Source organism: Harpia harpyja, chromosome 2 (assembly GCF_026419915.1).
Source record: "Harpia harpyja isolate bHarHar1 chromosome 2, bHarHar1 primary haplotype, whole genome shotgun sequence".
Taxonomy (NCBI): domain Eukaryota; kingdom Metazoa; phylum Chordata; class Aves; order Accipitriformes; family Accipitridae; genus Harpia; species Harpia harpyja.
The window spans coordinates 73,600,837-73,628,141 of NC_068941.1; the positions used below are offsets into that span (position 1 = coordinate 73,600,837).

Consider the following 27,305-nt stretch of genomic DNA (forward strand, 5'->3'; position numbering starts at 1 on the left):
ATCAGCCCGTGCTGACAAGCGCGATGCCTGTCTCATCTCAATAACGCATTCTGCTCTCTCGACCGGAATGTACTATTTTTTTTCGTATGTGTTCTCACACATGAGGAGAGTGTGGGAGGACCAAATGTCACCACTGTGCCTTGTGGTTTTGTCGGTGACCTTTTTATTACCCTACACACACTCCTGGCTATATGCAATGTGGCTGCTTCTCGTCTCAAGACTTGTGCAGGAAGTTGATGGTATAAGGAAAGAAAGAAAAAACAATACAGATAAAATCTAACAAATATGATAATGTTTCTGCTTTTTGTGTAAATAATGTGAAGAAGCATGTATGCGAAGGGCTTAATGCTGGACTGCATCCCGGAGCCGATGCACCGGTTTTGAACTGTAGAGGCAGAAAGACCCAGCACAGCAGCACATGACAAAACGACATCTAAAATGAGAAGTCTTCATTCAAGACAAAACCTTCCTGTACTTGCACAGGCTCACGCCAGTCATTTCTCCCTCCCCAGTCCCTTTTGCCTCCTGTTTCTCAAATACAATACTTGTGCACTGCTGAAGGGCAGGGTGGAGTATGGCTTAAGGCCACCAGCACAAAGCTATTTCATTCTTGTGTGAGTCACTGGATGGTCTGGTCCATCTGTCTATCACCTGTCAGGTCTGCAATTAGAAATAAGCTTAGACAGGCATGCAACAGTGTCCAGTAGACCTGCCTGGGTTGCTGAGGGAGATCCCCCCTCCACACTCCCAGCTGCTCTTGCCATCTTCTGCAGCTCTCTGCCTCAGCCCCACTTCTACGGTTTGTTTGCCTTTGTCCCTGCAAAATCGACCTCCCAGGACAGATCAGTCCAATGCTCTGGTGCTGGGCGCCAGCACTGACTGCGTTGTCTTTTGGTGACCTGGTGCAGCAGAGGAGTGGTGCTTCCCTGTGGTTTACCGGGGATGAACTGATTTAGTAGATTTCTCAAAACCCATGGAGTCAGCGACCCATTTCTAGAGTTAATCAGCAGGACAGGGAATTTTATGATCAGAACAGAAAATTAGTCAGAAATTACTGCTTAGGAAATGTTGAAAAATGGCCTTATGAAGGAGAACAGATACAGAACTGTAGATGTACAGTTTGGTGTGACAGAAACATTTGTGACTGAATGACTGCGGCTTTTCCAGGGGACACTGAACATCAAAGGAGCCCAAGAGAGCAAGTTGATTCAAGGGCAAGCTCCTCAAAGCACACGTGTGGTCTATCCTGATGGGCAGGAAGTCAAATCTGTGGCAGGAGGCCAGCTTGGCCAAATCAGGAGTTTCTGCCCGAGCTTCACTTTTGGAAGAATGTGTAGGGGGAGAGCGGAAGCAGGGATAGACTATCTGAGAGGAATGTAGAAGCATTGCCCAAACTGTTAAATTATGTCATAAAGCTCAGCTGCATGCCCACAAAGGAGCTCAGAGAGACAACTGCAGGCTGCAGAAACCAAATAATACCCTGCCTGGCTCCTGCCAGGCCCATCACAGAGGCCATCTGCCCATCAAAGGCCCATCTACACAAGCCCAGAGGAGCAGAGGGGCAGAAAGGCAGGCAAGAACCCAAATTAAGGACTTCTGAGGAACAACCACCTAGTCTGGGTCCCTCCAGGGCTGTCCAGCAAAGCCTTAGCCCCAACATCCAGATGTGACACCCATCACCATGAGGACTGGGAGCAGCTCTCTGGATGACCTTTTGGACTAAGGGGCTTGCTGCCTAGGGGTGGGAAATATCGTGGGATGCAGGGGAAAAGCAGTTCGTGATCACACAGGACTTATTATAGGATGTTTAGGAGGGGAAGCAAACGTGGGACAAGAGAGGGGTTTAGGTAATTTGGGAGGAACAAGAGCGGTAAATAGAAGGGTAAGGGAATAAAAGGGGCAACCGCACATAAATAGTTGGCTGGTCAGTTTGCTTGGCTGGCCTTGCCCTGTGCCTGACCAGGGCAGTCTGTCCTGTCTTCTTCAGGTCCTTTCCAGCTCTTCCCTGGGTGATGGCTCTCCATTCTGTGTGTGCCCCGGTGTGTATGGGGGTGCGAGCGGAGCAACAGGACAGACCATGGGTTGGAGGGCCCGTGTGTCCCTGGTGCCAGTGGCTGGAGTGAGTGCGGGTGAGTGTGTGAGCGCTAGTGGAGATCAAGCTGGATGAGCCAGTGAGCAGGTGACGTGACTTGGGAGCAAGGGGGTGAGTGGGTCTCTTAGGGCCAGCTCCAGCTGTGAGAGCACCGGGGTGCCTCTAAAGTCAAGAGCATGGGGTGGGGGCCAGCTATGGGACCAGGGGAGTCCTGGCCGGCTCTGTGTGTGTGATAGACATGCAGGGAAGGAAGTAAGAGAGCCAAACCTGAACCGAAGTTAAAACTGGTGAGGTGTGGAAGGGCACCGGGAATGGCTTCCACAGGCACTTCCACAGCAGGATGAACACCCAGGAAAAGATGGAGCCGCTGCTCAACGGGGTAGGTGACCTAGTCTCAAAGGACACTGAAGAAGCAGAGGTGACTTACTGTCAAGTAAGCCTTGACTTACTCTTCACTGGCAACGTCTGTTCTCTACTCTTCACTGGCAAAGTCTGTTCTCAGGCCTCATAGTGTCTTTGTGCCTACAGTGCCCAGGTAGGAGTTTGGGGGAGAAAATTACTACCCATAGTAGAGAAAGACTGAGTTATGGACCGTTTAAGCACACTTGTTGAATGCAAGTCCCTGTGTCCAGATGAGATGCATCTGAGGGTAGAAAGGACAAGCTGGCTTACATCACTGCAAAGCTACTTTTGTCTTTGAGAGATCCCTTCCAACCTATATGATTCTCTGAAGCTACAATTTTGTGATAATGATTTGCAGAATGCAGACAGATCTCCATGCTTTCTAATGAATAACTAGTGGAACTAAAGAACTTTATCTTTAGATAAAGACAGGTCTCCAAAGATATTAGGATTTAGGGAATTGAAGACGGAAATCTAGCTAATCTTTCCTTGAAGACAATAGCTGAAATCAGTTATGTATAAGAGCAAATCTCCAGGTACCTTTGGGCTGACAGTGAATGCAACATGCTGTGGAATATTATTTGTGCTGCCTAAATTAGAATTTTAAATGTCCTTGATAAAACGTGTTAGCCGTCAGGTTTTAAAATAAATGCACTCAGTATGACTGACTGCTAAAATTCTATGGACAGCTAAAGATGTTATAAAAATAAAGCTGTCTTTCCAGTTATGCGTTAGCATTATGAAATAAAAAAAGGGACAGTACTATGTATGACAGGCCCTTCCAGAAAGAAAACATTTAGTAATTGCCATTCTTGGAAAACTCACAGTATCATTGAACAGTGTAGGCTGGAAGGGACCTCTGGATGTTATCTGGTCTTACCACTTGCTCAAATCATGGCTAACTTCAAGGTTAGATTAGGTTGCTCAGGGCGTTCTCCAGTGGAGTTTTGAAAGCCTCCATGGATGGAGAATCCAGAACCTCTCTGGGCAGCCACTCTCACAATGATTTTTTTTTTTTTAATGTTTAATCAGAATTTCACTTGCTGCACTTTTTAACCATTGCCCCATGTCTTTTCACTGTGCATTCCTGAAAAAGAGTATGGCTCCATCTTCTCTACAAACCCCTCTAGACAGCAGAAGAAACCATCTTTTCTGGGTAACTCTCTGGATCTTCTTTTGGAAGATTTGTTGCTATAGCATAAAGAAGTGTCTCATGGAGAGTCATGATGTTCAGGCTTTTACAACAAGGTTTCTGACACCCATCTACCAGTCATTTCTAAGAAATGCTTCCTCTTAGATTAATATCTTTGGAAGAAATATATAAGATTGAGGGAAGCTGTGGTGAAGAGTTACAGCATGGCTATGTCAGGATCAATTCCTAATTTTTTTTTTTTTCCAAATTATTTCCATTAGGGATTTGGGAAAGCAGAAACAGTTGTGGACTCTTCAGTTCCCTTGAGTCCTAGAATGCAATCTCTGTCTCACCCTATTCTGTCCTTTCAAATGTCCTCACTTTCAAATGGGAGATCACAACTGGAGAAATAAAGGAAGCAAAGTGTCTTTTCCTCTCATTAAACACTGTGCTTTAGTATGGAGGAGAAATCTTTTAACAGTAAGTGCTAAATTTTCCCGATCAGTAAATTAGCTTTCCAAACCTTTCTGATTGCCTGGATAGGTGAGGTTTGTTTGTCTTTGTATGGATAATTATTCCTGTTTGCCTATTTTCCTGTGACGTTCTTCTTTAATTAATGATTCAGGGATGTTTTGAAAGGTTTTTTTAGTTGCATATATGTAAATTTTTCTAAAAGACTTTCTGATCAGGAAACTCCTACCAAACATGGCATAGAAAACTAGCTCCAAACTTCTACATGTTATTGTTTCACAGCAGGCTACAGAGATAGCATAAGGGATGAGAGCTTTTCAGGGCCCACAACAAAGCTTGAGATCCCTAAATTAGTGGCCTGCTTTTTCCATTAGTGTTGTGCTCTGCTGAAATGGCACTGGACCGACTAGATTTTAAGCTGGTTGTTTCTAGGATGTGATTTATAGACAGTCAGATTATTTCAGTAGGATCAAGTATCCGGTGAGGTACACTGACAAGAATGTAGATGTGCCCTGAGCTTTCTCAGAAGTTGTGACATCTGTTCTTCAGCTCAGATGTTTCAAACTCTACGGCAGTTTTGACTGCCTTACAAATTAATAACATCATGATGGGATGTGCATTTAAAGCTTATGTCCAGGGAAGGGGTGTTTGGGAACAGCTATTCCTTAATCATTCTCCCCACAGATGTGCACAGTCTAGTTCCTTTTCCCTCGTCTGTCTGATTAGCACTTGCTTCTCCGCTTGCTGCTGTGCAAGCTTGCTTGTAGCCAGCCGGAGCCATGACAGCGCTGTTCAGTGTGAGACAGGGTAACAGACACTAATCACTGATTTTTTCTTTGTCTATTGCAAAGATCCTAAAGGGTCCAAAACGTTCTCCCTCTTTGGACCAAGCTTCTTCCTCCCATTTCTGTGCTTGTTTCCTTTGCTGGCTCTCTTGAGTGTCAGGCCATCTGCTCCTTCCCCTTTGCTTGGAGAGCCTGGCCCTTCTACAGGTGCTTCCTAAGCTTTGCTGCTGCCTGAAGAATTTTCTGCTGCCACCAGTGTTGCTTTTTGCATTTTGCAGTTCCCAATTTATTTCTCAGCCAAAGTGGTGGGTTCGTAACAAAACAAAGCCATAGCTGGGCTTTGTGCATCGATTTTCTCATGGAGCAAGGCAATGTGCCGAGAGATCCCCTACATACAAACACACTGCTGGCGGGGAAGGAGGTGGAGAGGGGACATGAGCTGTGGAATAGCTCCAGAACAGTTTGAGGAAATAGGTTGCTACATTCTTGTATACCATCTTCTCCTTTTTTCGATATGCCTATTTAGACGTCTCAGAAAATGACGTCCTAGACAAATTTTTAGAAAAACCACATTCAAGCGTATAGTGTTTAAAGCACTGATCTGCAGAGTGGTGGACCCACATTTAACGAATCATGCATTCAACATGAATCAGATTATGAAGAAAATATTTTTTTATTCAAGACATGTTTAATTTATACAAAATGGAACAGCTGCAATAGAAGAGTTTGCAAGAAAGTGAGAGCTATACCAAAGCTATAATCCAGCAGTGAGGGATCTTACCGTGGTTTCTGATAAGGTTGCTGTACTTTTTTTGTGCAAAACGTTTTTTCAAGGTTTAGTTTTAGTGCAGAGGAAAAGCAAATGCAGTAACCTCACCGACTCTCCTGAAATCGAGTGCTTGTTTTCTGGCCAGTACCAATTATTATGCTGCTCACACATTCTGCAGGGAAATACCCAGCAGGCTCCCATCCCACTGAGGCAGCCAAGGAAACAAGGTTGATACACAAGTATGCTCTGCAAGCACAGGAGTGTGTAAGTTGCAAAAATTCTCCCAAAAGAACTATAGGGGGTAGATGTGCCACTTGGAAAGGATCCATGTGATGGTTCAAAGATCAAAAAACAAGAAACTTGAAAAACAAGATCTTTCCCGCCTGTCAGCTAGGTAAAACATACTTTTGTATACACACATACAAATATTTGTCCAGGATTTGATGCTGTGGCTTTTAAGTTTATGGGCTATTCTTACTGTCCTTAACTTCTTGCATGATATATGACATCATATACTCTGCTTGTCATCATTCCTTTTTCATATTATTCCAGCAGCTCTGTTTTCATTTAACCCCATGTTAATGAGCAGTTGTGACAGAAGATTCAGGGTGAAAGCTCAGAGCATTCATTCTGCTTTGTGGAAATACCAAAGCTGACTTTTCTGGCATCTTTCATTAAAACAAAAGTAATAATAAAGCACGACACAGGCCAGCACATCCTACAGTTGAGATTTCAGATTGCAGCATTTTGACTGAATACTTATTTCTGCTCATTCGCTTCTTTGCTTGCTGCTCTTTAAAATGGTATAGTGTGACCTAGGAGCTTTTCCACACCTGTACCCTGACTTAGCATATCATATAGAATACTTGCCATTTTCTTAGCACTGCTCTCTTGACTCCACCTGTTGCAAATGGGAAAAAGAGTCCTCCTGCAGTTTGGTGATCCAGTGTTTGCCAGATTCTTGACGTATCATCCTAGTTTATGCCTGCAATAACTGACATTCCTTGTTAATTATCTATCCAAGCACTCATTAGCACCTGATATCAGACTGTATCAGGTGTAATCACTAAGAGATGCCCAGGCAAACACAGTTACTGGATTAAAAAATACTATTTCTTTGTTAATTGTTGTAACTAATGTTATAACTTGAGTTACTTTAGACATACAGTTCTGGAGCATCCCCTCTGTCTGCACTTTGGGAACTTAGCACACTTACTGCCTACATAGTGCAGAGATATTCCTAGACAAATAGTCACAAGTAAAAGACTAGTTACTTTACTTCACTGCCTGCTGCTGAAAGGAAATATGTATTATAATTTCCTCCTTCATTTTCCTTCTATAAAACATCCAACATCATAATTTTCCGCTCACATATTCAGCTAAAAATACAAAGTAACTCATCTGACCTGAGATCAGGTTCACCTTTGCTGCGGCTGCAGGAAAGAGAGGAGAAGGTAGGCGAAGAGGGGCTGCCCAGGCAGGGTGGATACTCTGGCATGGTGTGAGGTTATGTATGTGCCACGCTCCCAGGCTCCAGTTTCCTGGGCCCCTCTCCCTGCCAGCCTGCACTTGGAACTGCACTGCTGCAGTAAGGCAACGGAGGTCTCCTCTGAGCTTGCCTTCATAATTCGCAGGAAATCAGATGCCTGCAGATTATAAACAAAATCTGGCAGATTATATCCTTCAGCTCTTAAATAAAATGGCAAGTAAATTTAGACTGGGCAGAAGCTGGAATTAGGAAAAACCTGAAAATCAGAAAAACACTTGTGAAGTGCTTGAGCCACCCTAACATTTGGCTAAATTAAGATACTGTGCCTCCCCATACTGAGCTATTTTAAACCAAACTTCTTGGCTCTGCTAAAAGCACCCTTCTTCCACTTTACACTCTCTATTGTTGAAGCAGAACACATCAGAATTATTTCTAGCTAATCCATTGAAAAGAAAACTGTCAAAAGAGTTAGCTTTCTTTGAACAATAAGTATTATGCAACTTCTTGAATCTTCAGTTCAAGTTTCACTACATTTAAGATTGCTGATTGGAAACACAGTCATGTCAGCTGAATATCACATCGAGGCCAATACGACAAAAATAAACACCAGCAGTATAAAAAGGGCAGAGAGGTGAACCAGTTGTCCTTGCTTTATTCTCATAACTTCTTACTCCAGAGCACTTGAGAGTTTGCATTTAGAAGTAGACAGAGCAGGTATGAGCAGATCTAGATGTGTGTATGCACATACATGCTGAAAAAAGGAATTACTCTGAATTAGAGTTTGGCTTTTGTCAGATATGACTGGAACACATGCAGCAGGAAAAAAAGGTAGGTTAGCAGAAGGGGAGATGATATTTATTTCTATATAGGAGTGAAGAGTGTGACATAACTGAGTTCTTAAGTGGTCCACAATATGGGCAAAGACAGGAAATACCACTTTAGTATCAGTAGCTTCCACAGGTCTGTCTGCAGAAATGCAGAGCACCTTGTAATGCTCCTGTACGTGATGCTTTAATTTGTCATAAGTAGTTGGATATTAACAGATCTACACAGGACTGTGGCATCCAGCTGGATTCAAAATGAAGCGATATACATAATGTTTTCTTATGAAACATTTTCCCCCTTGAATTCAGGTCTGGAGGAAGCTGTTTTTGCAGTACTGCTAGTACAAGTATGAATGATTGAAACATTTTGAATCTATATTTGAAGGACCCTGCTGAACATTACCAGGCCTCTGTGAGTTTACAGAGAAGGGCAGATGTCTTTTGGACATTATGATTTCTCCAAATTTGGCACAGCTGTTACATGAGACATTGCTAACCAGAGCATTTACCCCAAGTGTTCAAGACAGACCACAGTCATACCTAGCCGATTCTCACCATGTAAGTGTAAAATATATGTGTAAATAGCACTATTCACACACTTTGTAGATGTAGAAATAAAAAAGAGAGATATAAGGGATTCTCTTGCTCACAACTTTTTGTTCATATCTCTCCCTCCCTCTGGGAGTAACAAATGACCTTATTGTTTCTCGCTTTGCTGACACTTCTGCCTCTCTGCTTCAAAGATGCCAGTCACACTGTTCTTTCACACAGATTAAAACCATTACATTAAACTCAGAACAAATGATCCACATTCAGCTTGAAATTTGCTGCCTTGAAGATCTCAGGAAGCCTATGTATCTAAAACTTTGCCTTCTTTTTTTCCCAGCTATATTAGTTGGTTAGCTAAAAATCTTTACTGATCTTTCCAAGCTTTTCCAGCAAGTTTGAGACACTTTATTCAAAAGATATTGGAAAAAAAATTGCTGTCTTTGGTACCGAGTTGAAGTAATGGGAAAAGAGGCAAGAACACTGCAAGAGATTTCTGAGTGTGGTGTTCCTGATACAAGGTTACGCAGCAAATAACCTCAAATTATTTGAATCCTATCTATCCTATTCTGTATTTTACTTTTTTTTTCAAAACAGAATTATTTAGCACTTCCTACAGTGTGTTTGGTATTATATGTAACAGCCAGCACTGACTGTGCTGCTAGAGTGGATTGCATCCAGAGGCTGGAAAGCTTTCATAGGCTGGAAAGCAAAAGTTGGCCAGCTGGGATGCTTGGCTTGTGGATGGAAGTTGCCTGAGAGGCATATGGCTTGTTAAAGGTATTAAGCTATTCTCTGAATTCCACACACACTATAATATGCAGGTTAGTGGGTAGGACAACACTACACCAAACAATGGCTTGGACACCTATCTGGGAGCCTCATATGCACTACCTCTACAGCCTGTGGTCCAAAATGTGTCATGATGTGATCTGCTGTGGACAAATACAAGACTGATCAAAATTGCTTGGGTTTAGTTATCTGAGCTGTGTCTGTGTTACAAACAAATACCTCTCATTATTCTGGCAGCTGCTGTTAAAGAGAGCATCAAACAAGCAATAAAAATGAGGAGGATGTTGAAGGAACTAATCAAAGGATGTTTCAGCATAGGTAAGGAAAACTTGGCAGGTTCTCGTCTGAATTTGATATGCCATAAATCACATCATGGTGATCAACCATCACATCATGGTGGAAAACCTGTGCGTCATGGTTTAACCCCAGCCAGCAACTAAGCACCATGCGGTTGCCCGCTCACTTCCCCCCCCACCAGTGAGATGGGGGGGAAAATGGGAAGGAAGAAGGTAAAACTTGTGAGTTGAGATAAGAACAGTTTAATAGAACAGAAAGGAAGAAAATAATAATGATAATAATAACAATAAGAAAATGACAATAATAATAAAAAGATTGGAATATACAAATGATGCATGATGCAATTGCTCACCACTCGCCAACCAATGCCCAGTTAGTTCCCGAGCAGAGATCCCTCCCAGGCCCACTCCCCCCAGTTTATATACTGGGCATGGCATCACATGACATGGAATATCCCTTTGACCAGTTTGGGTCAGCTGCCCTGGCTGTGTCTCCTCCCAACTTCTTGTGCCCCTCCAGCCTTCTCGCTGGCTGTGTATGAGAAGCTGAAAAGTCCTTGACTTAGTATAAACATTATGTAGCAACAACGGAAAACATCAGTGTGTTATCCACATTCTCCTCATACTGAATCCAAGACATAACACTGTATCAGCTACTAGAAAGAAAAATGAACTCTACCACAGCCGAAACCAGGACACTGTGGAACTTTCTAGGCCTGGTATTCCTGACTATTGGCTATCCAGTGGCCAGGAAACAGCTAGCTGAGGAACAGCTGTATGGATGACAAAGCAATCCATATTATGTGGTAAAATACTGTACACAAGTATGTAAGCCAGAATCTCACTGTATGATAGTTTCAGGTAAGTTTGGCCCAAGTACTGGACCACTTATGAAAAGGAGTTTAATTTTTCCACTGTCTCGCCTATTGTATCTTGTACCAAGTGAGCAATCTAAGCTCTCTCCCATCTGAATTCATATTTGCCCTTCCCAAAACATGATAATCAGACACTTAGTTTCGAAGGCCAAATGCTAGTAAAAACAGAAGCTGTGTGGGAGATGTATGACAGGCATAGTTTCACTTCTATTTCTGAAATACGTGAATAGGAAGTATTATTCTCAGTTTAATTCTGGAGAATAAGGATAAGAGGAAATGGCAATGGATTTCTTCTATTCCAGAAAACAAAATGAAGGGTGAGGCTTTCTAGTAGCAGTAATTTTTTATACCAAAAGTAGTTGGTATCTAGATAGAAGGTTTTAATATGCAGGTTTGCCAGTCCCAGAAGTAGGGTGAAATTGCAGTTAGAAACTAGTTGAAGACAAATTTATAGCCAGCTAAGGCAAACAGAGGATAAGGATTCAGTTGATTAACTTACTACACTAAAGCAAATCTGAACAAAAAGCCTAGAAAAGAAACAAACAGGAGCTTGTTCCAGCTGCCTCCTCTGTCCGAAGATATAGGTCCTCTTTGTGCTGCTGGTGCAGATCTGAAGAAAAGAAAACAAACAGGATGTTCACAGCACAGAGCTGAGTTAGGATTCTTTTAAATATCAGGGGTTTGTTGCCAAGGATGAAGTTTGCAGTCCAAGTGCTAAGCTAGAAGTTTCTTTGTAAGAGCTCGCCACCAGATTCTTTTTGGCTGTCATGATTTTATAAACAGGATATCTGTGCAAAACCCTGGGAACACTCTTTTCTATCTTAATACCTGAGCCTCCTTGTCTCTCCACATCCATTTACTGTCTCTGGCCTTATGCTTGAGATTGTATAGAGCTCTTCTAGACAGCAGTGGTCCTAGAGGTCTATATTTTTACAGCACTTGATACAACAGCATCCAGATCCATTTCTAAGTCTCCCTGACATTGCAGTAATGCAAGTAATAAATACCACTACTAATAGGTTGCATCTGGCTTCCTTTCTGCTTATGTTTGTAAGCCATCTATGCCACCTAGTGGGTATTTTTTTACTTACAAGTTTTCTTCAAACATCAGGGTGTCAACAAGCCAAAGTCCAAATTTTGACTCGGCAGGAACACAGTTCAAGTCTGGAGAGGAGTTAAGGGGCGCTACCACTACCCAAGAAGCCCCAAGTACATTACAGCACGTTCTGTACAGAGGCCATCCCTCTGCTGACCTGACACAGCCCTCTCCTTTGGTATGCCAATGTAACGGGAGTTGCAGTGACAAAAAAGTCACTTGCACAACTCTAATGTTTCTGGGCTCGGGACGATATTCTCCAGAGGCTGAGAAGGCAGCTATTAGTCTTGTAAGAGAAAATAGCCGTTGTGAAAGGGGATGCAACAGAGCCTGCATGCCTAGTCTCACTATTTATTATGGAAGCATGAACACTGAGTGTACGCTGAGCACACTCTGCAAAGGAAACTTTTTCCTAACAGATACACGCTCTTAATAGTGATACCACTACTGACCAAACTGTTCCCATGTCAGTTAATGGACCATCAGGGAGCGGGGATCCATCCACAGAGAAAACAGATCTAGAAGATAATCATCAAATAGTTTATATACATCTGCTTAATGCTCTTTCTGAAAGAGCAGCTAATTTCAATGGAGATGTTCTTTATCGCAGAGAAGTAAGTGATTTGGGGAAAAGTGTAAGTATTCATTGGCTTGAAGTATTTTAGCTACTTAAATTTCAGGGAGTGGCAATGATAGTTAGCATTCAGATTGGGAAGCTCTGTCTTGATTAGGGTTATCATAGATACGAAGCCAATATCAAGCCTATTACATTGCCATGCATACAGGAGGGAATAGAAGGCTCAGGAGGGAAAGAAGCAAGGAAACTTTTCCTAAGATGATGATAACAGCTGAGTTGCTTAGTAGTTGCCCCAGGAGAGCATGAGATTGGTGCTTAGAATACACTAGTGATTATATTAATTTAAGTACCAACATGGATGGAAAGAAAGGGGTGGCTGCTCCCCTGCTTACATACTGTAAGTGCTATGTGGTAATACTGGGGAACTGGTATGCTCATCCCTTAGGCGAAAGGAAAAAGACATTAATGGTTTCCAAAAGCTTTCTCATCCAGGTTTCCTCAGCTGAGGAATGTACCCACATCACAAAACTTTCAGGGAAATGGTTTAAAACCTGGGAGAAGAGAAAAATCTTCCGTTAAGAGTTCACAATATTATATTTTTTAAAGTCCTACGAAGTGCTTTTTCCTCCAATTTCTTAATATTGTCACCACGTTCACAGCTGCGATTTCACACGGGACAACCGTATTTTCCTTTGACACATGAACAAAAGCCTTACCATTCACTGGCAGAACAAGGAAATCCTATTTTAATCCACTGTGCAAGTGGTACCTAGTAACAAACAAATGCCTTAACAGGACTGGAAGCCTGTTCTGTTATCTACTACCTAGAAGGAATCTAGAGCTATCAGTGGTATCTAAAATGTTGTTGCATGACAAGATGAGTAAAAGCTTTCAGTGACCGGCAGGAACAGGCAACATTCACTTTCTCTGTAAGGGTGTATTAAAAGCTGAACACATGCTACAGAAAGTGATATACACCTCCTTTTCTGCACTGTGTGAAGCACTACTGCCACACAACCAGAGGCAGGGAAGCAGGAGTTGCACCTCACTGCTGCCATAATCAGGGACAGCAAATCAGGTTTTTCACAGCAGAAGTTATCATTGCAGTATTACATAGGTATTAACATACAAAAGATTTGCAGATGCTTGAATTAGGGCAGAAAGGACAGTAGGAGATAGGATGTGGCAAAATGTATGGATTATGCATAAAAATAATCTAACTAGAGAACAACTTTTATGCATCTACTGCAACTTTCCAAACTGTGAGGAAGTTTTCATATTCAGATGTTCAAGTATCTTATGTGTACCTATACATGCAACAGCATATAGATTATGAAATTTAGCCACAAATGAAAACAGTCATCTTTACTGTAAATTAATTGAAATACATCACAAATTAATTTAATCCTCTTTATATAATAAAGAAAAATATGGATAGGAAGGGAAACTATTAAAACCTAGTTTGGGAGTGATGCTTGCTAATCAAGAAAGTTGTATCTTGGATGTAATCTGCATTCTCTGCAGATAACCTACTGGCCCAAGGCAAATACATTAAAATATAGAAATTGGGTTTGCACACAAAATGGAAGATTAAAAAAACTTCCTCAAAATTTGGAACTTAAAGTTCCAGTAGCTGGAGAAATGTCCTTTAGATCTGTTGCCATGTAACCTACAATTTCATTATTCAAGTAATAATGTTAATGAAAGCAATTTCAAATTTGTAATGGATTTTGCATCAGAACACTGATATTTACAAACTTCATTCATAATATCAGTGATATAGTGTGATTGTGTGATCGATGACAACTGATTAACCCCTCATTTTGAATAGCAGGTGCTCACAGGCAATTGTGCACAATTTGTAGATAGAAACTGCTTACTCAATACACAGTAATAAATTCAAGAATACTGTATATTGCGTATGGGTGATACATAATAGATGATGGAGGTGGATCTGTTGAACTGTTGACTTCTGCATTATTTACTTGTTTGTAATGACACTGAGATGAATTGAACTTCTTTTACTTACGATGAAAGGGTACACTTAGAATCATCAGGATAATCCAGGCAGAGTAAGAACATTACAGACCTGTGAAGACATCATTTTATTTAGTGTCTTTCAGGCAGAAAACTGAGGAAAACAAATGAAAATCCAAAACAAACTCAACAGTATTATCATGTTTAAAGCTTCCCTTCGATTATATTTATCTTACAATCTACTGTGAATAACTAGACCTGTGAACACTACTGTGAGTAACTAGTAATTCTGCAGACATTCAATAGTGCTTTTAACCGTTGTTTATATTTTCAATCCAAATAAATATTTAACAGTGAAGTGGAATACATGAGGCCATCTTCTGTGTCTGACATTGGGTAAGTACAATATTCCACTTAATTATACAATTATACAATACGGTGTAGTGTTTTGCTCAATTCACGGCCAAAAAATGGTAAGTCTGAAAAATGTGACATCACCCCTCCAACATATCAGTCTCTTACTGAAGACACAGCATTAATGGCACTTAAGTACTGGAAGGTAAGAAAGCATTTAAAATAGATGAGGTGCTTCTGCAAATACACCACATTAATGAAGGATTTTCACTTACTTGTAATTGTCAGTGCAGGTGACATCATAACCAAGGGTTTTTAGCCTGTTTTCTAATATTTTTACAGTGTGAGTTCCACAGGACTCTCTGTGAGAAAGGATTTTAGTATTATTGCAAGTCTTTTATTACCTAATTTCATTTCACTGAACTTGATGGAATTAGTAAAGTAAATCCCCATTACTTTGCCTCTTCTATATTCCTTAACACCTACAGAAAACTGGTGTACATTGCTATTTATAATGCTTCATTTGCTTACAGTTTAACATTTTATACTCAGTTTGCAGAGACTGGAAGATTGGCTTCAGCCAGTGAAGCATTTGCAGATTCTATTAACTAATATTCCCGCTTTTAATATTTTACTAGACAAACAGAAAAGGAGATAAATAATTTTGTAAAATAATAAGTAAATGTTTAATTTGTAATATTCTTTGGCAGCTATTTAAGTGGTGCTAAAGTTGATGCTAGCTGTCTTTACAGAATAAGATGGTTATGATAAATTAGAATTATTCTTGCTAGAAGCTTGTCCTCTCTCTTGAATACAGAACAATAGAAAAACACAAGGAGAGAGAAAAAACCAGAAACAATCCTAAGCACAGCTTCTGTGTCTAGCACTGATTTTTAAATTTGTGGTCCATTAGCAAAAGAAAGTTTAGCATAGTACAGAACCTACTGAGACCTCTAAAACTTGCACCAACATCAAGTATTAAGACCAGTGCTACTTACATTGGTCAGTAAATACTCATGACTCTAAAGAAATCATATGGGGACCAACAAAATCATTGTAAAAAGCAATCAATAAAAATACACAAATATTCCCATGCATGTTTGTTTGTTTGTTTTTATTAAATTAACAGCAAAATTAGACCTTTTCAAAGCCTGCATTTTATTATTTGATTAAGTATTGAGAGAAAAGGAGCCCCCTGGTGGTACTTCTCTGCTTCTACTAAATTTAAACCGTTAAGATAGATAGGTGAAAATGAAAATGCATACGGCAAGGTGAAAGTAATATTTCAGGTCAGCATTTAATCTGAAATTCAGATTGACTCTTTTCTTAGTAAAACTGTATGTGCTATATCTTCACTCAAGGTCTGAGATCCACACACACATCTAACCAAGAGTGGACTCTAGACCTAATATTAGAATTCATTTGTATTTTGTCTAATTCTGGTATTTCTATACTTTTGGGGAATGGGAGGGTTCTGTGTTAGTGAAATCATCTAAAATATTTTTAGTTTAATTGCTTTCCAAATATAATCAAACAGAAAGCTAAGGTGAAATTGTAAAGACAGGTCCAAAAAGGAGAAATTAATTTTTTTGGAAGATGTAACTTACATATCTGGTCCTTCAATATCATCCACAACCCAGATGACAATTTTTGAGATTTTGTCTTTCTGGAGATTAGGTATTTCATAATCTGCAAAAAAACTGATGCAAGAAACAGATTTTTAGAACTATAGAGAACATTTGAAATAAATAATCTTTTTTTCCCTTTGCATTAATGAAGGCTCTGATCCTGCTGCAGGATATGGGCTTGCTTGATTTTACATTTATATCGTCTGATTACAATCAGTCTTAACACAGAGTAGAAGAAAATCTGATTCACATTCTGGATGTCCTCAAAGGTCAAAGGCATTTAATCAGAAGTTTTGTTTTCATATTCTTCACCTTAGAGGGGCTCAGCTGAAAAAAAGTTACAATTTAGAGGTGAACCAGAATGAAGTAAACTTTAAAAAATGAAAAAACACAAAAAAAGCATTTGATACTTAGTAAAAAAAGAAAAAGGTTATTCTTGTAGTTATTGCTTTTAGACGCAATACATTTTTTCTTTAAATAAAAAAATAACAATAGCCACAAAACAAATGTATTTTTAGGTACAAAATCACAGCAACAGTAACATGAAGTCTCTGTCTAGGATAGATAAGACCATCAAGGAGAAACTTCTAGACATGTCCATCCCTAGCCTACAAAATCTTCCACTTTATTGCTTTGTGTAAATTGACTTTGATAGATATTTAAATAGCAATTAAAACAAGATAATAAAATGGCAACTAAATCATAGAATCACAGAACCATAGAATGGTTAGGGTTGGAAGGAACCTTAAAGATCATCTAGCCCAACTCCCTTGCCATGGGCAGGGACACCTTCCACTAGACCAGGTTGCTCAAAGCCCCATCCAACCTAGTCTTGAACACTTTCACGGATGGGGCATCCACAACTTCTCTGGTCAACCTGTTCCAGTGCTTCACCACCCTCACAGTAAAGAATTTCTTCCTAATATCTAATCTAAAAATACCAAATCCAAAGGATTATTTTAATATCTGTAAATTGAATTTTTTGTGAGATGCAGGCATTTCAAAGCCACAGATTTCTAACCCTTCCAGCAAGATGTGCTGTAATGACTTCCAACCTTTTAATTGATCTTTTTTTTTTTTCCCTCAGAAAGCTTATAAGGGCTGTATCCGTGCTGGATGCTTGGTCTAAGCCTGAGCCTAGGTGTGTGCTATAATTTGCTTATCATGGGTCTTCTTAAATGTCTACATCTGGGCTGCAGTGTCTCTTAGCCACTTTAAATGCTCTGAGACCCCCCAGACTAGACGGTACTGTTAGTTGTTGCCTTCTGGATGAGACCACCAGTGGCAATGTGACCACTGCTTTGTCCTCCTGGTGCCTGCAAGCAAAATACTGGTGCTCTGGTGTGGAAGCACAAGACGTGTGGTGGTTTTCAGTGTCTGTGGGCAGCCAGCCAAGACCTGTTCATGAAGTCTGCAAGTTAATTTAAACTTCTGGAGAGGTGGATACTGGCCCTTGCCCTCTCTGGTCAAGTCTAGTACAGCAGTGGCTAAGCAGGGACCAGCAGCAGCAACAGCAGGTTTGCCTGTCTGTCCCAGGTGTCCAAGCCTGTCTTAAACACATAGTGAAAATATAACAGAAAATAAAGATTCCAAATATTTTAACTCATTTGCTCATTCATGCATATGTTATTGCCAGCAAAAATGCAGCTTCCTCCAAAATATAAAGCAAACTTTAACTAGAGGAGTCAGAAACTGTGGAGGAAAAACATACAATTGACTTCAGTAAACCAATTTTTGAACCGACTAATATTATTAAAGAAGTATGCCAACTACATTCATACTGGTGAATGAGTGAAGTTATTTTGCAGTGAAGTGAGAAATAAATTTTAACTGAAATGGTAACAGGTGACAATGATGATTTATGTGTACAAAGTGTAAAGCAGGATAAACTTTGGAAGTGGCTATGAAATGCATGAAAAGAGATCAGAGAGGTGTTTAGGAAGACAGGTAGATCTTTCAGATTACCTTCTGCTATTAATTATTAAACTCTAAGCCTCTTTCAAACAAGATCTCTTAAACGAATTCAGTCATAAATGGACCAGAAGATACACAGCAGAGAAAACAGATGGAGTAACTGGCTTTGTTTTTTTCTTGGCAGGCTGTGTTCCAGTGGTGGAGATTTCACTGGTCACGATACCTCCAGACCGGCAACCCAGGGAAGTGGTGGAATTAATTTATGTGCAAGAGGTTTCTGAAATAAGGAACCTGTAAATTAAGGGAAATAAGGAATCTTTTTCTGAAATAAGGAATCTATAGTGGATTCTGGGCATTGACCTGCTGCCACATATTATCATCTGTGGAAGACTTGATCCCAGCTGACCACCTGACCAACCCAAGGAGACCATATAAGTCTTCCTGATTAGCTGAAAGCTGTGTACAGAGGTGGACCTTTTGGGGGTGGAGGTAAGTAGGTAGTAGGTGTTTTGGAACAGATGGTTCTTGTTTCTCCCCTATCCGGAGATAAAATTAACTTTTTAGTCCTCAGTAAGCACACAGGAGGATGATCTGTTCTATGGGTTTTTAAAGGATGTTTTTTTGATCTGTCTTGGACAGGACAGTTGCTGAGGTAAGGAAAGATGCATTTTTCATTACAGGTAGGCAGTCACTGCAGCCACATATTCAGTAAAAGTTCTTAAGGGTGTACTTTTAGAATAAATTTTAAATATAAGCTTAGATGAACTTCTGCATCGTGGTACACTTGTAAATCTGGGAAAATGCATCTGTCCTTAATATACGAGGGAATAAGGAGATGAGGAAGCTAATCCTTGCTATTATCCTTCTCAACGAGCTTTTTTGCTTTCTGAAACCATAATGGCTCTCAAACCACCTCCTCTCTTGGTCACAGAGAAATAGCAGGACAAAGCACTTTCCCTATAGAACTTACCAAGTTTGCTCCTAGGCCTGACAGAGGCTACAGTCCTTGTAACAATGTTCTCTCTTTAGAGATGTCCCTGAATAGAAATTTTGTAATGCTCATCTTTTTGAAGACATACACATTTTGCCACAGATGTTGGCTGACTTGAAGGCTTCTTTCAAAGAGCATTTATCCTGCTTGCCATAGCAGTTTGTAAAATGCAGGAGTCAAAAGGATTGTTTCCATCCATTTCATGTTAATTCCTACAGCTGGGAACAATTAACAGTTGTCCCCACAACTCAGCGGAGTTTGATGCAACAGGCTCTTCCAGCTACACTTCCCATGCTTTGTGCAGCAGAAGACCCAAAAAACTGGTTGACCCTTTTTTTGCAGGCATCAGACCTTGTACACATAAATAAGTCAGTTTTCTTACCCTGGTTCTGGATAAGCTCCTCCGACTGCAGAACCATTCAACAAGACATGTATCACCCCAGAACTGTGCTGTGCATACTGCAATACATAACAATTTTTTTCAGAACTCATCTTACAGATTTGTCATATGACTTGGTATTGTATTGCAAGCAACTAAGACCAAGAAAAGAATTTTACCAAGAAGAATATCAGAACTGTGAAAATAATACCATCCTAGCACCCTAGTAGGTCACTGCAGTAGAGAGGACAAGAACTGAATAGCCAGTGCATTAATTCAATGCATCTTCTCAAACTATTTTCTCACACACATAAATAGTTTCTTCAGCATAGGAAGAAAGCATTTTGGCACTCTATGTTGGGTTTGATCTGTGAATAAAGGGTTTCCACTAAGGCTGTCAAATATCACTTAGGACCTACATTCAGCAGACAACTAGTGTGCTTATTGTGCTTAGTATATGCTTAATATATATTAACAAAGCTAACGCAGAATTTCAACACATTATCTAGCTAAGGTGAAAGTTAGGTTCCTCTTGCTAAAACACTGTACCCAGTCTAAAAGAGTGTATTTGTATCAGGGGAAATAATCTAGCACAGTTACAGACTTAAATCTGGTTTGATCCAGCAATGTTTTCCTGAACCACCCAGGACATGCTCACTAATGTACGAAGTCAGCACTAATGCACTATTTACAGTGATTGAGGCCATCCTCCAGAAAGAGTCCACCGCGTTGTTTTCACATTCCTTCGTGGTAGGGCAGGATTCATAGTCCAGTCCTGTAGGAAGGCATGTGATTTTTTTCTATTAGAGAGATGATAACAACCATAAAAAGTGACCTTAGAAAGCAATTAAATATATTTGCGCATTACTCACTGAACATACAAGATGGTCTGACATAACACTGAAAGCTGATAGTTTTCTTTTTTTCTATCATTTTCCATCCTTTGCAGTTTACACAAACAGTGACATTCTGTGGATTCAATAATTCGGCTGAAACAGCTCTGACTCTATACCTGGGATGCAGAAAGCTCCACATTCAGAGGACTGAGAAGGAGGTTTATCTCCTGTGCAGCACTGTTTAGATTTCGCTGTGTGCTTCCCTGACTGCAATGTTAAATATTCACACAAAACAGGAGAGAATAAGACAATGAAGCTATCCCTGATTTTTCATGGGGTAAGAGCAAAATTAGCTCCTCCAGAACACAGCAGTTGGTCTCCATAATGGTTTTACAGACAGATGTTTAATATAGCACTCATCGTCTTACCAGCACTGTTTGCCTGCCCACACCAGTTTAGAAAATCTCCAAAGAAGCCAAACAGAGTATCACTCAGAGACATGTAGCGACGGCCTCTGTCAGCAAAGCTCTTGACTAGCAGCTGATTATTTTCCCAGAAGAGAGACTACATGAAAAAAGGAAAAAAATAATAGAGAAGAAATGAACTATCACTTGGGCATGGACACAATGAGATTATGGGGTGTTGAAAACAGTTTTAAACACTTTTTAGTATTCCTTTCAAAATCAAGCTGATAACCAGAAATGTTAGCTATCTCTTCAGAATAACAAAGTTGGTTTTTTTTACAGTGGTGTAAGTTCTGATCACTAGAGGCTTTAGGGGCATTCATATCATGATGGGAATCGATAGACCTATATTAAATATAGTTAGGCCTAGCTTTGCTTTCCTCAGCAGACAGATTTAGGAAAAGGGAGAAGAAAGGGAAGACAGATATTTATAAGCTAGATATATCTTATCAGAATTCTCTCCCACTGCTATGTTGACTTATGGTGTGAAAAAATCATACATCTAGCTGTTATTTCTGTGCTTGCAAAACTCTTTGATGAATTAAGCTGTGTTGACAGGAGTATTTGTTGGTTTAGCTTGTATCATTTAGAGAGAAGGAATAATTGTGCTAGAGGAAAAACTGCTTCAAAGCACAACCTTTTAGAGAAGGCCAAAGCACACATTCTGATGGGGTATGATGGCATGAAGAGCTGTGTTTTGCACCTGCACAGTTCTCTGCAATTGCCAGCACATCAAACCCTTACTGTTTTCTACCATATAATGGCATCCTATCTCATTTCTGCTTATGCTTGTTTAACATGTCAATGTCTAACATGTCATTGCCCTGTGACTTGGCTGTGGAAGCAAAAGACAATAGCAGGCACAGTCTTTGCAGGCAGAGCACCTAACTTGAGGAAAAGTAGAAGTGGAAGTTTAGGGACTATGACAGAGCTCCTGGCACAGCAGAAAAAATGGGGGATCTTTGTAGTATGAAAACAGAAAAGTTGCTGAGAAGTTATTGCATAAAACAAATGCAGCCAAACACATGGAAAAATGCCATCAAGCCTGTGCCTAGTTAGTAAACTACAGACAGGCCAAAAGTAATGAATCATGAGTCAGCCACAGAATGACACTTGGTCAATTTTGAACTGTGTCTTAGAAAATCTGCTGGATGTCACAGGACTGTTAACATAACATTAATAATCATTACCTTGTTAGGTGGAATTGTGTGCAATGACAGGTTGATAACTAATTCATAGTCCTTAGGTAGAATGCTGCAAGGATCCTTGTTAATAAATGCATTTTTAAACGCTTCCCATATCTCTGAACAATTCTTCTCACTGTAATCATTGAAACAAGCAAATAGCAGAATTGTTTTTTCAAAGCACAGCAAGAAAGTAATTTGTTCCCAACTTCTTCAAATTCCCAAATTAAAACCCCTACAAGGTTAAGATAGAAAACTGAAGTCAGGGTGGTAGAGAACTTGCAACCCAGGAAGAACATATACATCTTGTCTTTTCCTGACTCCTAACAGCAGCAGATTAGGAAGAAGTAACAATGAAAATATTAGGATATACAGTGTGGAATTAGAAATACATAGTAATTCAACAGAAATCTTAGAAGGAATAGTATACAGAGCAAGCTTGTATCAGGGGAAATAATCTAGCACAGTTACAGACTTGTGAAGGGAGGCCTGAAATAAGATGCTAGGCTGTGCACTTCGACAGTTCCCTTCTGCCAGCTCTGCCTTGGGGACAATAATCTCCCGCAGAAGGACAGGACAGGCCATCTAGGGATGAAAGTGTCTTATCTCTCTGGACTTGCAGGATCTCCTCTGTCACAGCTCTAAGCCTGCCTGGAGTAATTAAAAAGGGAATTGCTACTTTCATCACTTTCCCACAGTACCTTCCCCACACACGCTGTGACAACGTCTATGCCGGCGACACTCTTGTCGTGGTTTAACCCCAGCCAGCAACTAAGCACCATGCAGCTGCTCACTCACTTCCCCCCTCCACCCAGTGGGATGGGGGTGAGAATGGGAAGAGAAAAGGTAAAACTCGTGGGCTGAGATAAGAACAGTTTAATAGAACAGAAAGGAAGAAAATAATAATGATAATAATGACAATAATAATAAAAGGATTGGAATATAGAAAACAAGTGATGCACGATGCAATTGTTCACCACTCGCTGACCGATGCCCAGTTAGTTCCCGAGTAGCGATCCACACCTCCCTTGGCCAACTCCCCCCAGTTTATATACTAGATGTGACGTCGCATGGTATGGAATACCCTGTTGGCCAGTTTGGGTCAGCTGCCCTGGCTGTGTCCCCTCCCAACTTCTTGTGCCTCTCCAGCCTTCTTGCTGGCTGGGCAGGAGAAGCTGTAAAATCCTTGACTTAGTATAAACACTACTTGGCAACAACTGAAAACATCAGTGTGTTATCAACATTCTTCTCATACTGAACTCAAACCATAACACTATACCAGCTACTAGAAAGAAAACTCACTCTATCCCAGCTGAAACCAGGACAACTCTGCAGAACAGAATAATGTATTTTATGTGCATACAGCATTCCTAACACGAACAGCTGTAACTGCAAAGCTGTAGCTTGAACAACAGTAGTCCCAATAAGTAAACCACACTTTGCCATTAGACTGTTTTGTCATTTAATGCCATCCACAGACAGCAGGGTTTCTGCTGGCACTTCTTGTGAGATTCTTTAAGGAGCTCCTTTGTGATGCTGAATGTCACAGATACTTTAAAGTATCCCTTGTGATGAGCTATGTAGCTCCCATGCAGGAAACAGACCATGGACTCTCTTGCAGTAATCTGTGGTCATGCTTTCAACAACTATATAAAAAACCCCAATATATTGTAAGCAAATATGAGATCTTGATCTGAAAACCTTCAGTTATGCAATATCACCCTTGATCAGTAGTTCCAATGTTTAAATAGCCTTACTTGACAAAAGGATTTGCACCCGATTTCTGATTTCAAGCTGTTAAACTTCAGCTTCTGACAACTGTATATACTTATGTCTCATTCTGCTAAAGAGCTGTCTACTGTAAGCACTCACTTTTTCATGCTAGTGCTTGTAAGTTATGATCAACTGAACTCTTAACATCTTTCTTGACAGTTGAATCCAGCAGTAATTTTCTGCTTAATTCACATATTACATTTTTTTTCTTCACGTCTTCTCATCCAGGTTTGAATAGCTTGTAAATCAAAAGGATTATTCTGCTCTGTTACTCATAATTTCTTAGCTGGCAAAAATACTTTTTGAAACTACAGGGTGGGGAAGGACTGTAGTTCAGGACAACTCCTTCCAATCTTAACAGACACTAATAAGTCATAGTAGATTTATTTCACACTAGTCAGTTAAAAAAAAATGTTTTCAAAAATTCCATCATATACTGCAAATAAAGAAATATGGGGGAAATAAATACACTACAGGAACATTTGTGTTGTGTAGCATACTCCTATTAGAAAATTTCAAATATGATTTCCATTCAAATCCCTCATTTCTACATGACCATAACATTTTGTAAACTGCGTCTTTTGACTGCCATTTTGCATGCTCTGTTTTAATGTAAGGGAAAGTTTTTCTTATGTTTCTATAAACATCTTTATGTTTTAACTGTGTTGCAGTGTAAAGACATGCTTTGTTAGCTGCTTTTCTGTTAGCAAAGTATTTTTAAAAAATTATTCTATTTGCAGAGAAATTCAGAAGCAAAACCTATCCAGGTGGCTACGCCTCTGTAAAAGCTAGCCTGGGGGCAATTAAGAAACAGAGAATGAACAGAAAGGGTTATAAATAATTAGATTATCTGTTCTGTACCTGTGCAATATGAACTTTCCATTTTGTTTAGATTACACTATTTGCTTATAGACCTAAGGGAAAGTGAAAATAACACGTAATATGAAATTAATTGTGCAGCTCTTCTTTCTGTAAAACCATTTTGGGCCTTAATTTGGGAAACGAGTCCTAATGTCCAGCCTGGCTTCATACTATTCTGACCAAGAATACTTTGATGAATGTGTTCAGACTTCTCAATTTTAAAATTACATTGTGAAAATGTCACAGGAATTAATTAGACCACAAAAATGCTATAAACATGAGACATATAGAAATACTTTCAAGAATATTGTATTTACATTTCTAAAAGCCCAAATCAGTTAATGATAAAATTAACATCTCCAACGTAACAATCCTTTACGTTGCTCATTTTAGTGTATTCTGTATTACTAGTCATGTCCTGCTTCAGATATAAATGAAGTGACATCTGTTAACTCCAGCAGGAACTCTACCTATCTAGAGCCTACTGCAAGACCATACTTCATATACCTACACAACTGTTAACTGACTTAAGGTTTCATAGTTTATATTATATATTACATTGTAGGTGTGTAGAAATCTATACTTAAAGTTTACTGGCACCTTCCACTGTAACATGTTTAGAAATCTGCCAAACTTGAATTGTTCAGCCGAACTTTTAGTACCATGTTACTGGCATTAGGATGATTTTTTTCTTTCATGGGAAACCTGAACCAAAACACTTCTGATGTTAAGAATGTTATCAGAAAGAAACATGTTGTTTTGCCTTTGTTAAAAGCCGTGAATCTGTTTTCAGTCCTGTATATCCTCCTCTCTTTGCAGCAGGAACTGAAAATGGGAAGTTGGGGGAAGAAGGTAGTATTTGCTGATATTATGCAACATAATCTAACCCTCTTTAAGACCACGGTTCAATGCTGCAGGAACCCTGCCAGGCCACCTCTGCAAATACCTCTTCAAACTATCAGGAAACATTTTAGTGGCAGAATAAAGGACTGAACTCCAGGAGACTGTCCTTCTTAGTTTTTTCCTTTTTACCGAAACCCAAACAATGTAAGGAAGACAGAAAAAGTAGTCATTTTAGCAAAATGTGTGACTTACCTCCAGTTCCGTGTAATTAACACAGACAATGAAAGCTCATGGGTAATCGTACTTCAGCAGTGGATTACTACTTGATTTTTCAGGTGCATGAGCTAAACAGTCTCTTTCAGTACCACAGGATAGCTATAAAGCATGGTGCTTTTGTTCTTACATGACCTGACATACAAGGCATGCAAAGTAAATCTGGTCTTCCCAGGAGCACTGTCAGATTTGGTACTTCAGAAATACCATCCCCACCATTTCTGTGCAGTGTTCTCCTTACAGAACACTGTGGCACTGGGGGGGGGGGGGGGGGAGAATGTGAAATAAAAAGTTGAAGGATTAAAAATCTTGCCTTAATTACACTACTTTTATTAATATGACATCCGTCAAAGTTAATTTTTTTGCTTCCAGACAGCTGCAAGCACGTTGGCTTCAGTAGGATCACTTTCATGGCTAGGAGCAAAACATCAGGCTTCTGATGAATAACCATTTTGTACGGAACATAAGAAACTGATCCAGAAACAAGCAAAACTTACCCAACAGCAGGATTCACAATTCTAATATAGTTATAGCATCTTCCAATGACAATACTTTCCAGGTTTTTTGTTGTACCTTCACCTTTCCATTTCTTTCCCTGTACTTCTGAGAAGCTGTTCATAAACAGAACAGAGACAACTACGAGAGACAAAAAAAGGCTCTTCATCGTGAATTCTTGACAACCCAAGTTCTTAAAAACAAAGGAAAAAAAAGAGAGTTAAATGATACAATTTAAATGGAAACCTGGAGGCTTAACGTTTAATATTTTCAATACTGGCTACAGCTCTGTACACAAAAGAAGAAGTTAGACGAAAATCTGAACCTTGCTGGGGACTGTAATCTGTTTCCTGGAACGATTGCAGCACAGGAATACATCACTTCCCCATGTCTAACCGTTCCCCACTTCTGAAAAACAAGACTTTTAAAGTCGTGATATTGCCACCTGGTGGTAACTGGGAAGAATTACAATATATTTCAGTAAGAGGGAGGGAAAAAACCCTTACCACTTCAGTATTTATGATGCCTTAGGTTCGCTTAATACTTATTGCTATGCTACACCTTCCTAAAACATCGTAAGTGCTTGCAAGCAACATGGTTTAAAGCAGTTTCTTTTCGCTTTAAAAGGGCTATACTTTTTGCAGGTATTTCTCTAATGGCTGAAAAAAATGCTGAAATACTTATCAGGAAAAAAAAAATTAAAATATGCAGGTAAAGCAATGATCGCATAAATACCCAAATTCTCAGGTGATCTTGTATCACACATGGGATAAAATTAGTCAGCTCTTTTTCCACCTCTCCCCGGGATACTGACAGCAACATTTTGGTGCGATGATATGTGTTTTAAAGTCTTCTTCATGAACAAAACCGCCTTGCAGGCAGAAATCAATCGTAACGAGAACCAAAAGGATTATGACATACTTGTGCACCGAAGAAATCTCTTCGATGTCTATTTACTCTTATTCTCCTTACAGCTTCTTTTCCCCAAGTACTTTGTTAGATCATCAAATGGTATCAATTAATCTAATCTTCAGTGTAAACATTGTGCTGTACACTGCTGCAAATACAACCACACTACTTTTTTACCTTTTTAAAAAAAAAAAATTTTTTTCAAGCTTCGAGTAATTTGTCTATTGACTCACATTTCTGAGGAACATGCTGGTTCTTTTTCTCTTTCTATTAAAAAG

At 39.8% G+C, this 27,305-nt stretch overlaps 1 protein-coding gene across 4 annotated transcripts; it reads right to left on the reverse strand.

Moving 5' to 3' along the window:
- Nucleotides 1-5,536: 5,536 nt before the first annotated feature.
- On the reverse strand, nucleotides 5,537-26,530 carry LOC128138835 (ADP-ribosyl cyclase/cyclic ADP-ribose hydrolase 2-like). 4 transcript variants are annotated; one of them, XM_052780437.1, is made up of 10 exons: nucleotides 26,444-26,530; nucleotides 26,121-26,311; nucleotides 21,880-22,009; nucleotides 20,654-20,789; nucleotides 20,082-20,164; nucleotides 19,393-19,469; nucleotides 16,085-16,177; nucleotides 14,753-14,839; nucleotides 14,176-14,235; nucleotides 5,537-11,083 (listed from the first exon to the last, which is right to left on the reverse strand). In XM_052780437.1, exons 2-10 carry the CDS (start codon nucleotides 26,285-26,287, stop codon nucleotides 10,972-10,974), a joined length of 945 nt encoding a protein of 314 aa, XP_052636397.1. In that variant the 5' UTR covers nucleotides 26,288-26,311; nucleotides 26,444-26,530; the 3' UTR covers nucleotides 5,537-10,971. The 4 variants fall into 4 exon arrangements, with proteins under 4 accessions (XP_052636397.1, XP_052636399.1, XP_052636398.1 ...); XM_052780439.1 differs by adding an exon at nucleotides 12,022-12,087 and having other exon boundaries at nucleotides 26,121-26,515; XM_052780438.1 differs by having other exon boundaries at nucleotides 5,537-12,087; nucleotides 26,121-26,516.
- Between the last annotated feature and the right edge of the window lie 775 nt (nucleotides 26,531-27,305).

What these genes read in the sequence shown, in the direction of transcription:
- LOC128138835 (XM_052780437.1), bottom strand. Translation starts at nt 26,287, where the DNA reads ATGAAGAGCCTTTTTTTGTCTCTCGTAGTTGTCTCTGTTCTGTTTATG. An exon ending in ACACAATTCCACCTAACAAG is followed by an intron (nt 20,790 to 21,879) that starts GTAATGATTATT and finishes TTTTTCATGTAG; the next exon opens with TCTCTCTTCTGGGAAAATAA. An exon ending in TCTAAGTGTACCCTTTCATC is followed by an intron (nt 11,084 to 14,175) that starts GTAAGTAAAAGA and finishes TCTTTTCTTCAG; the next exon opens with ATCTGCACCAGCAGCACAAA.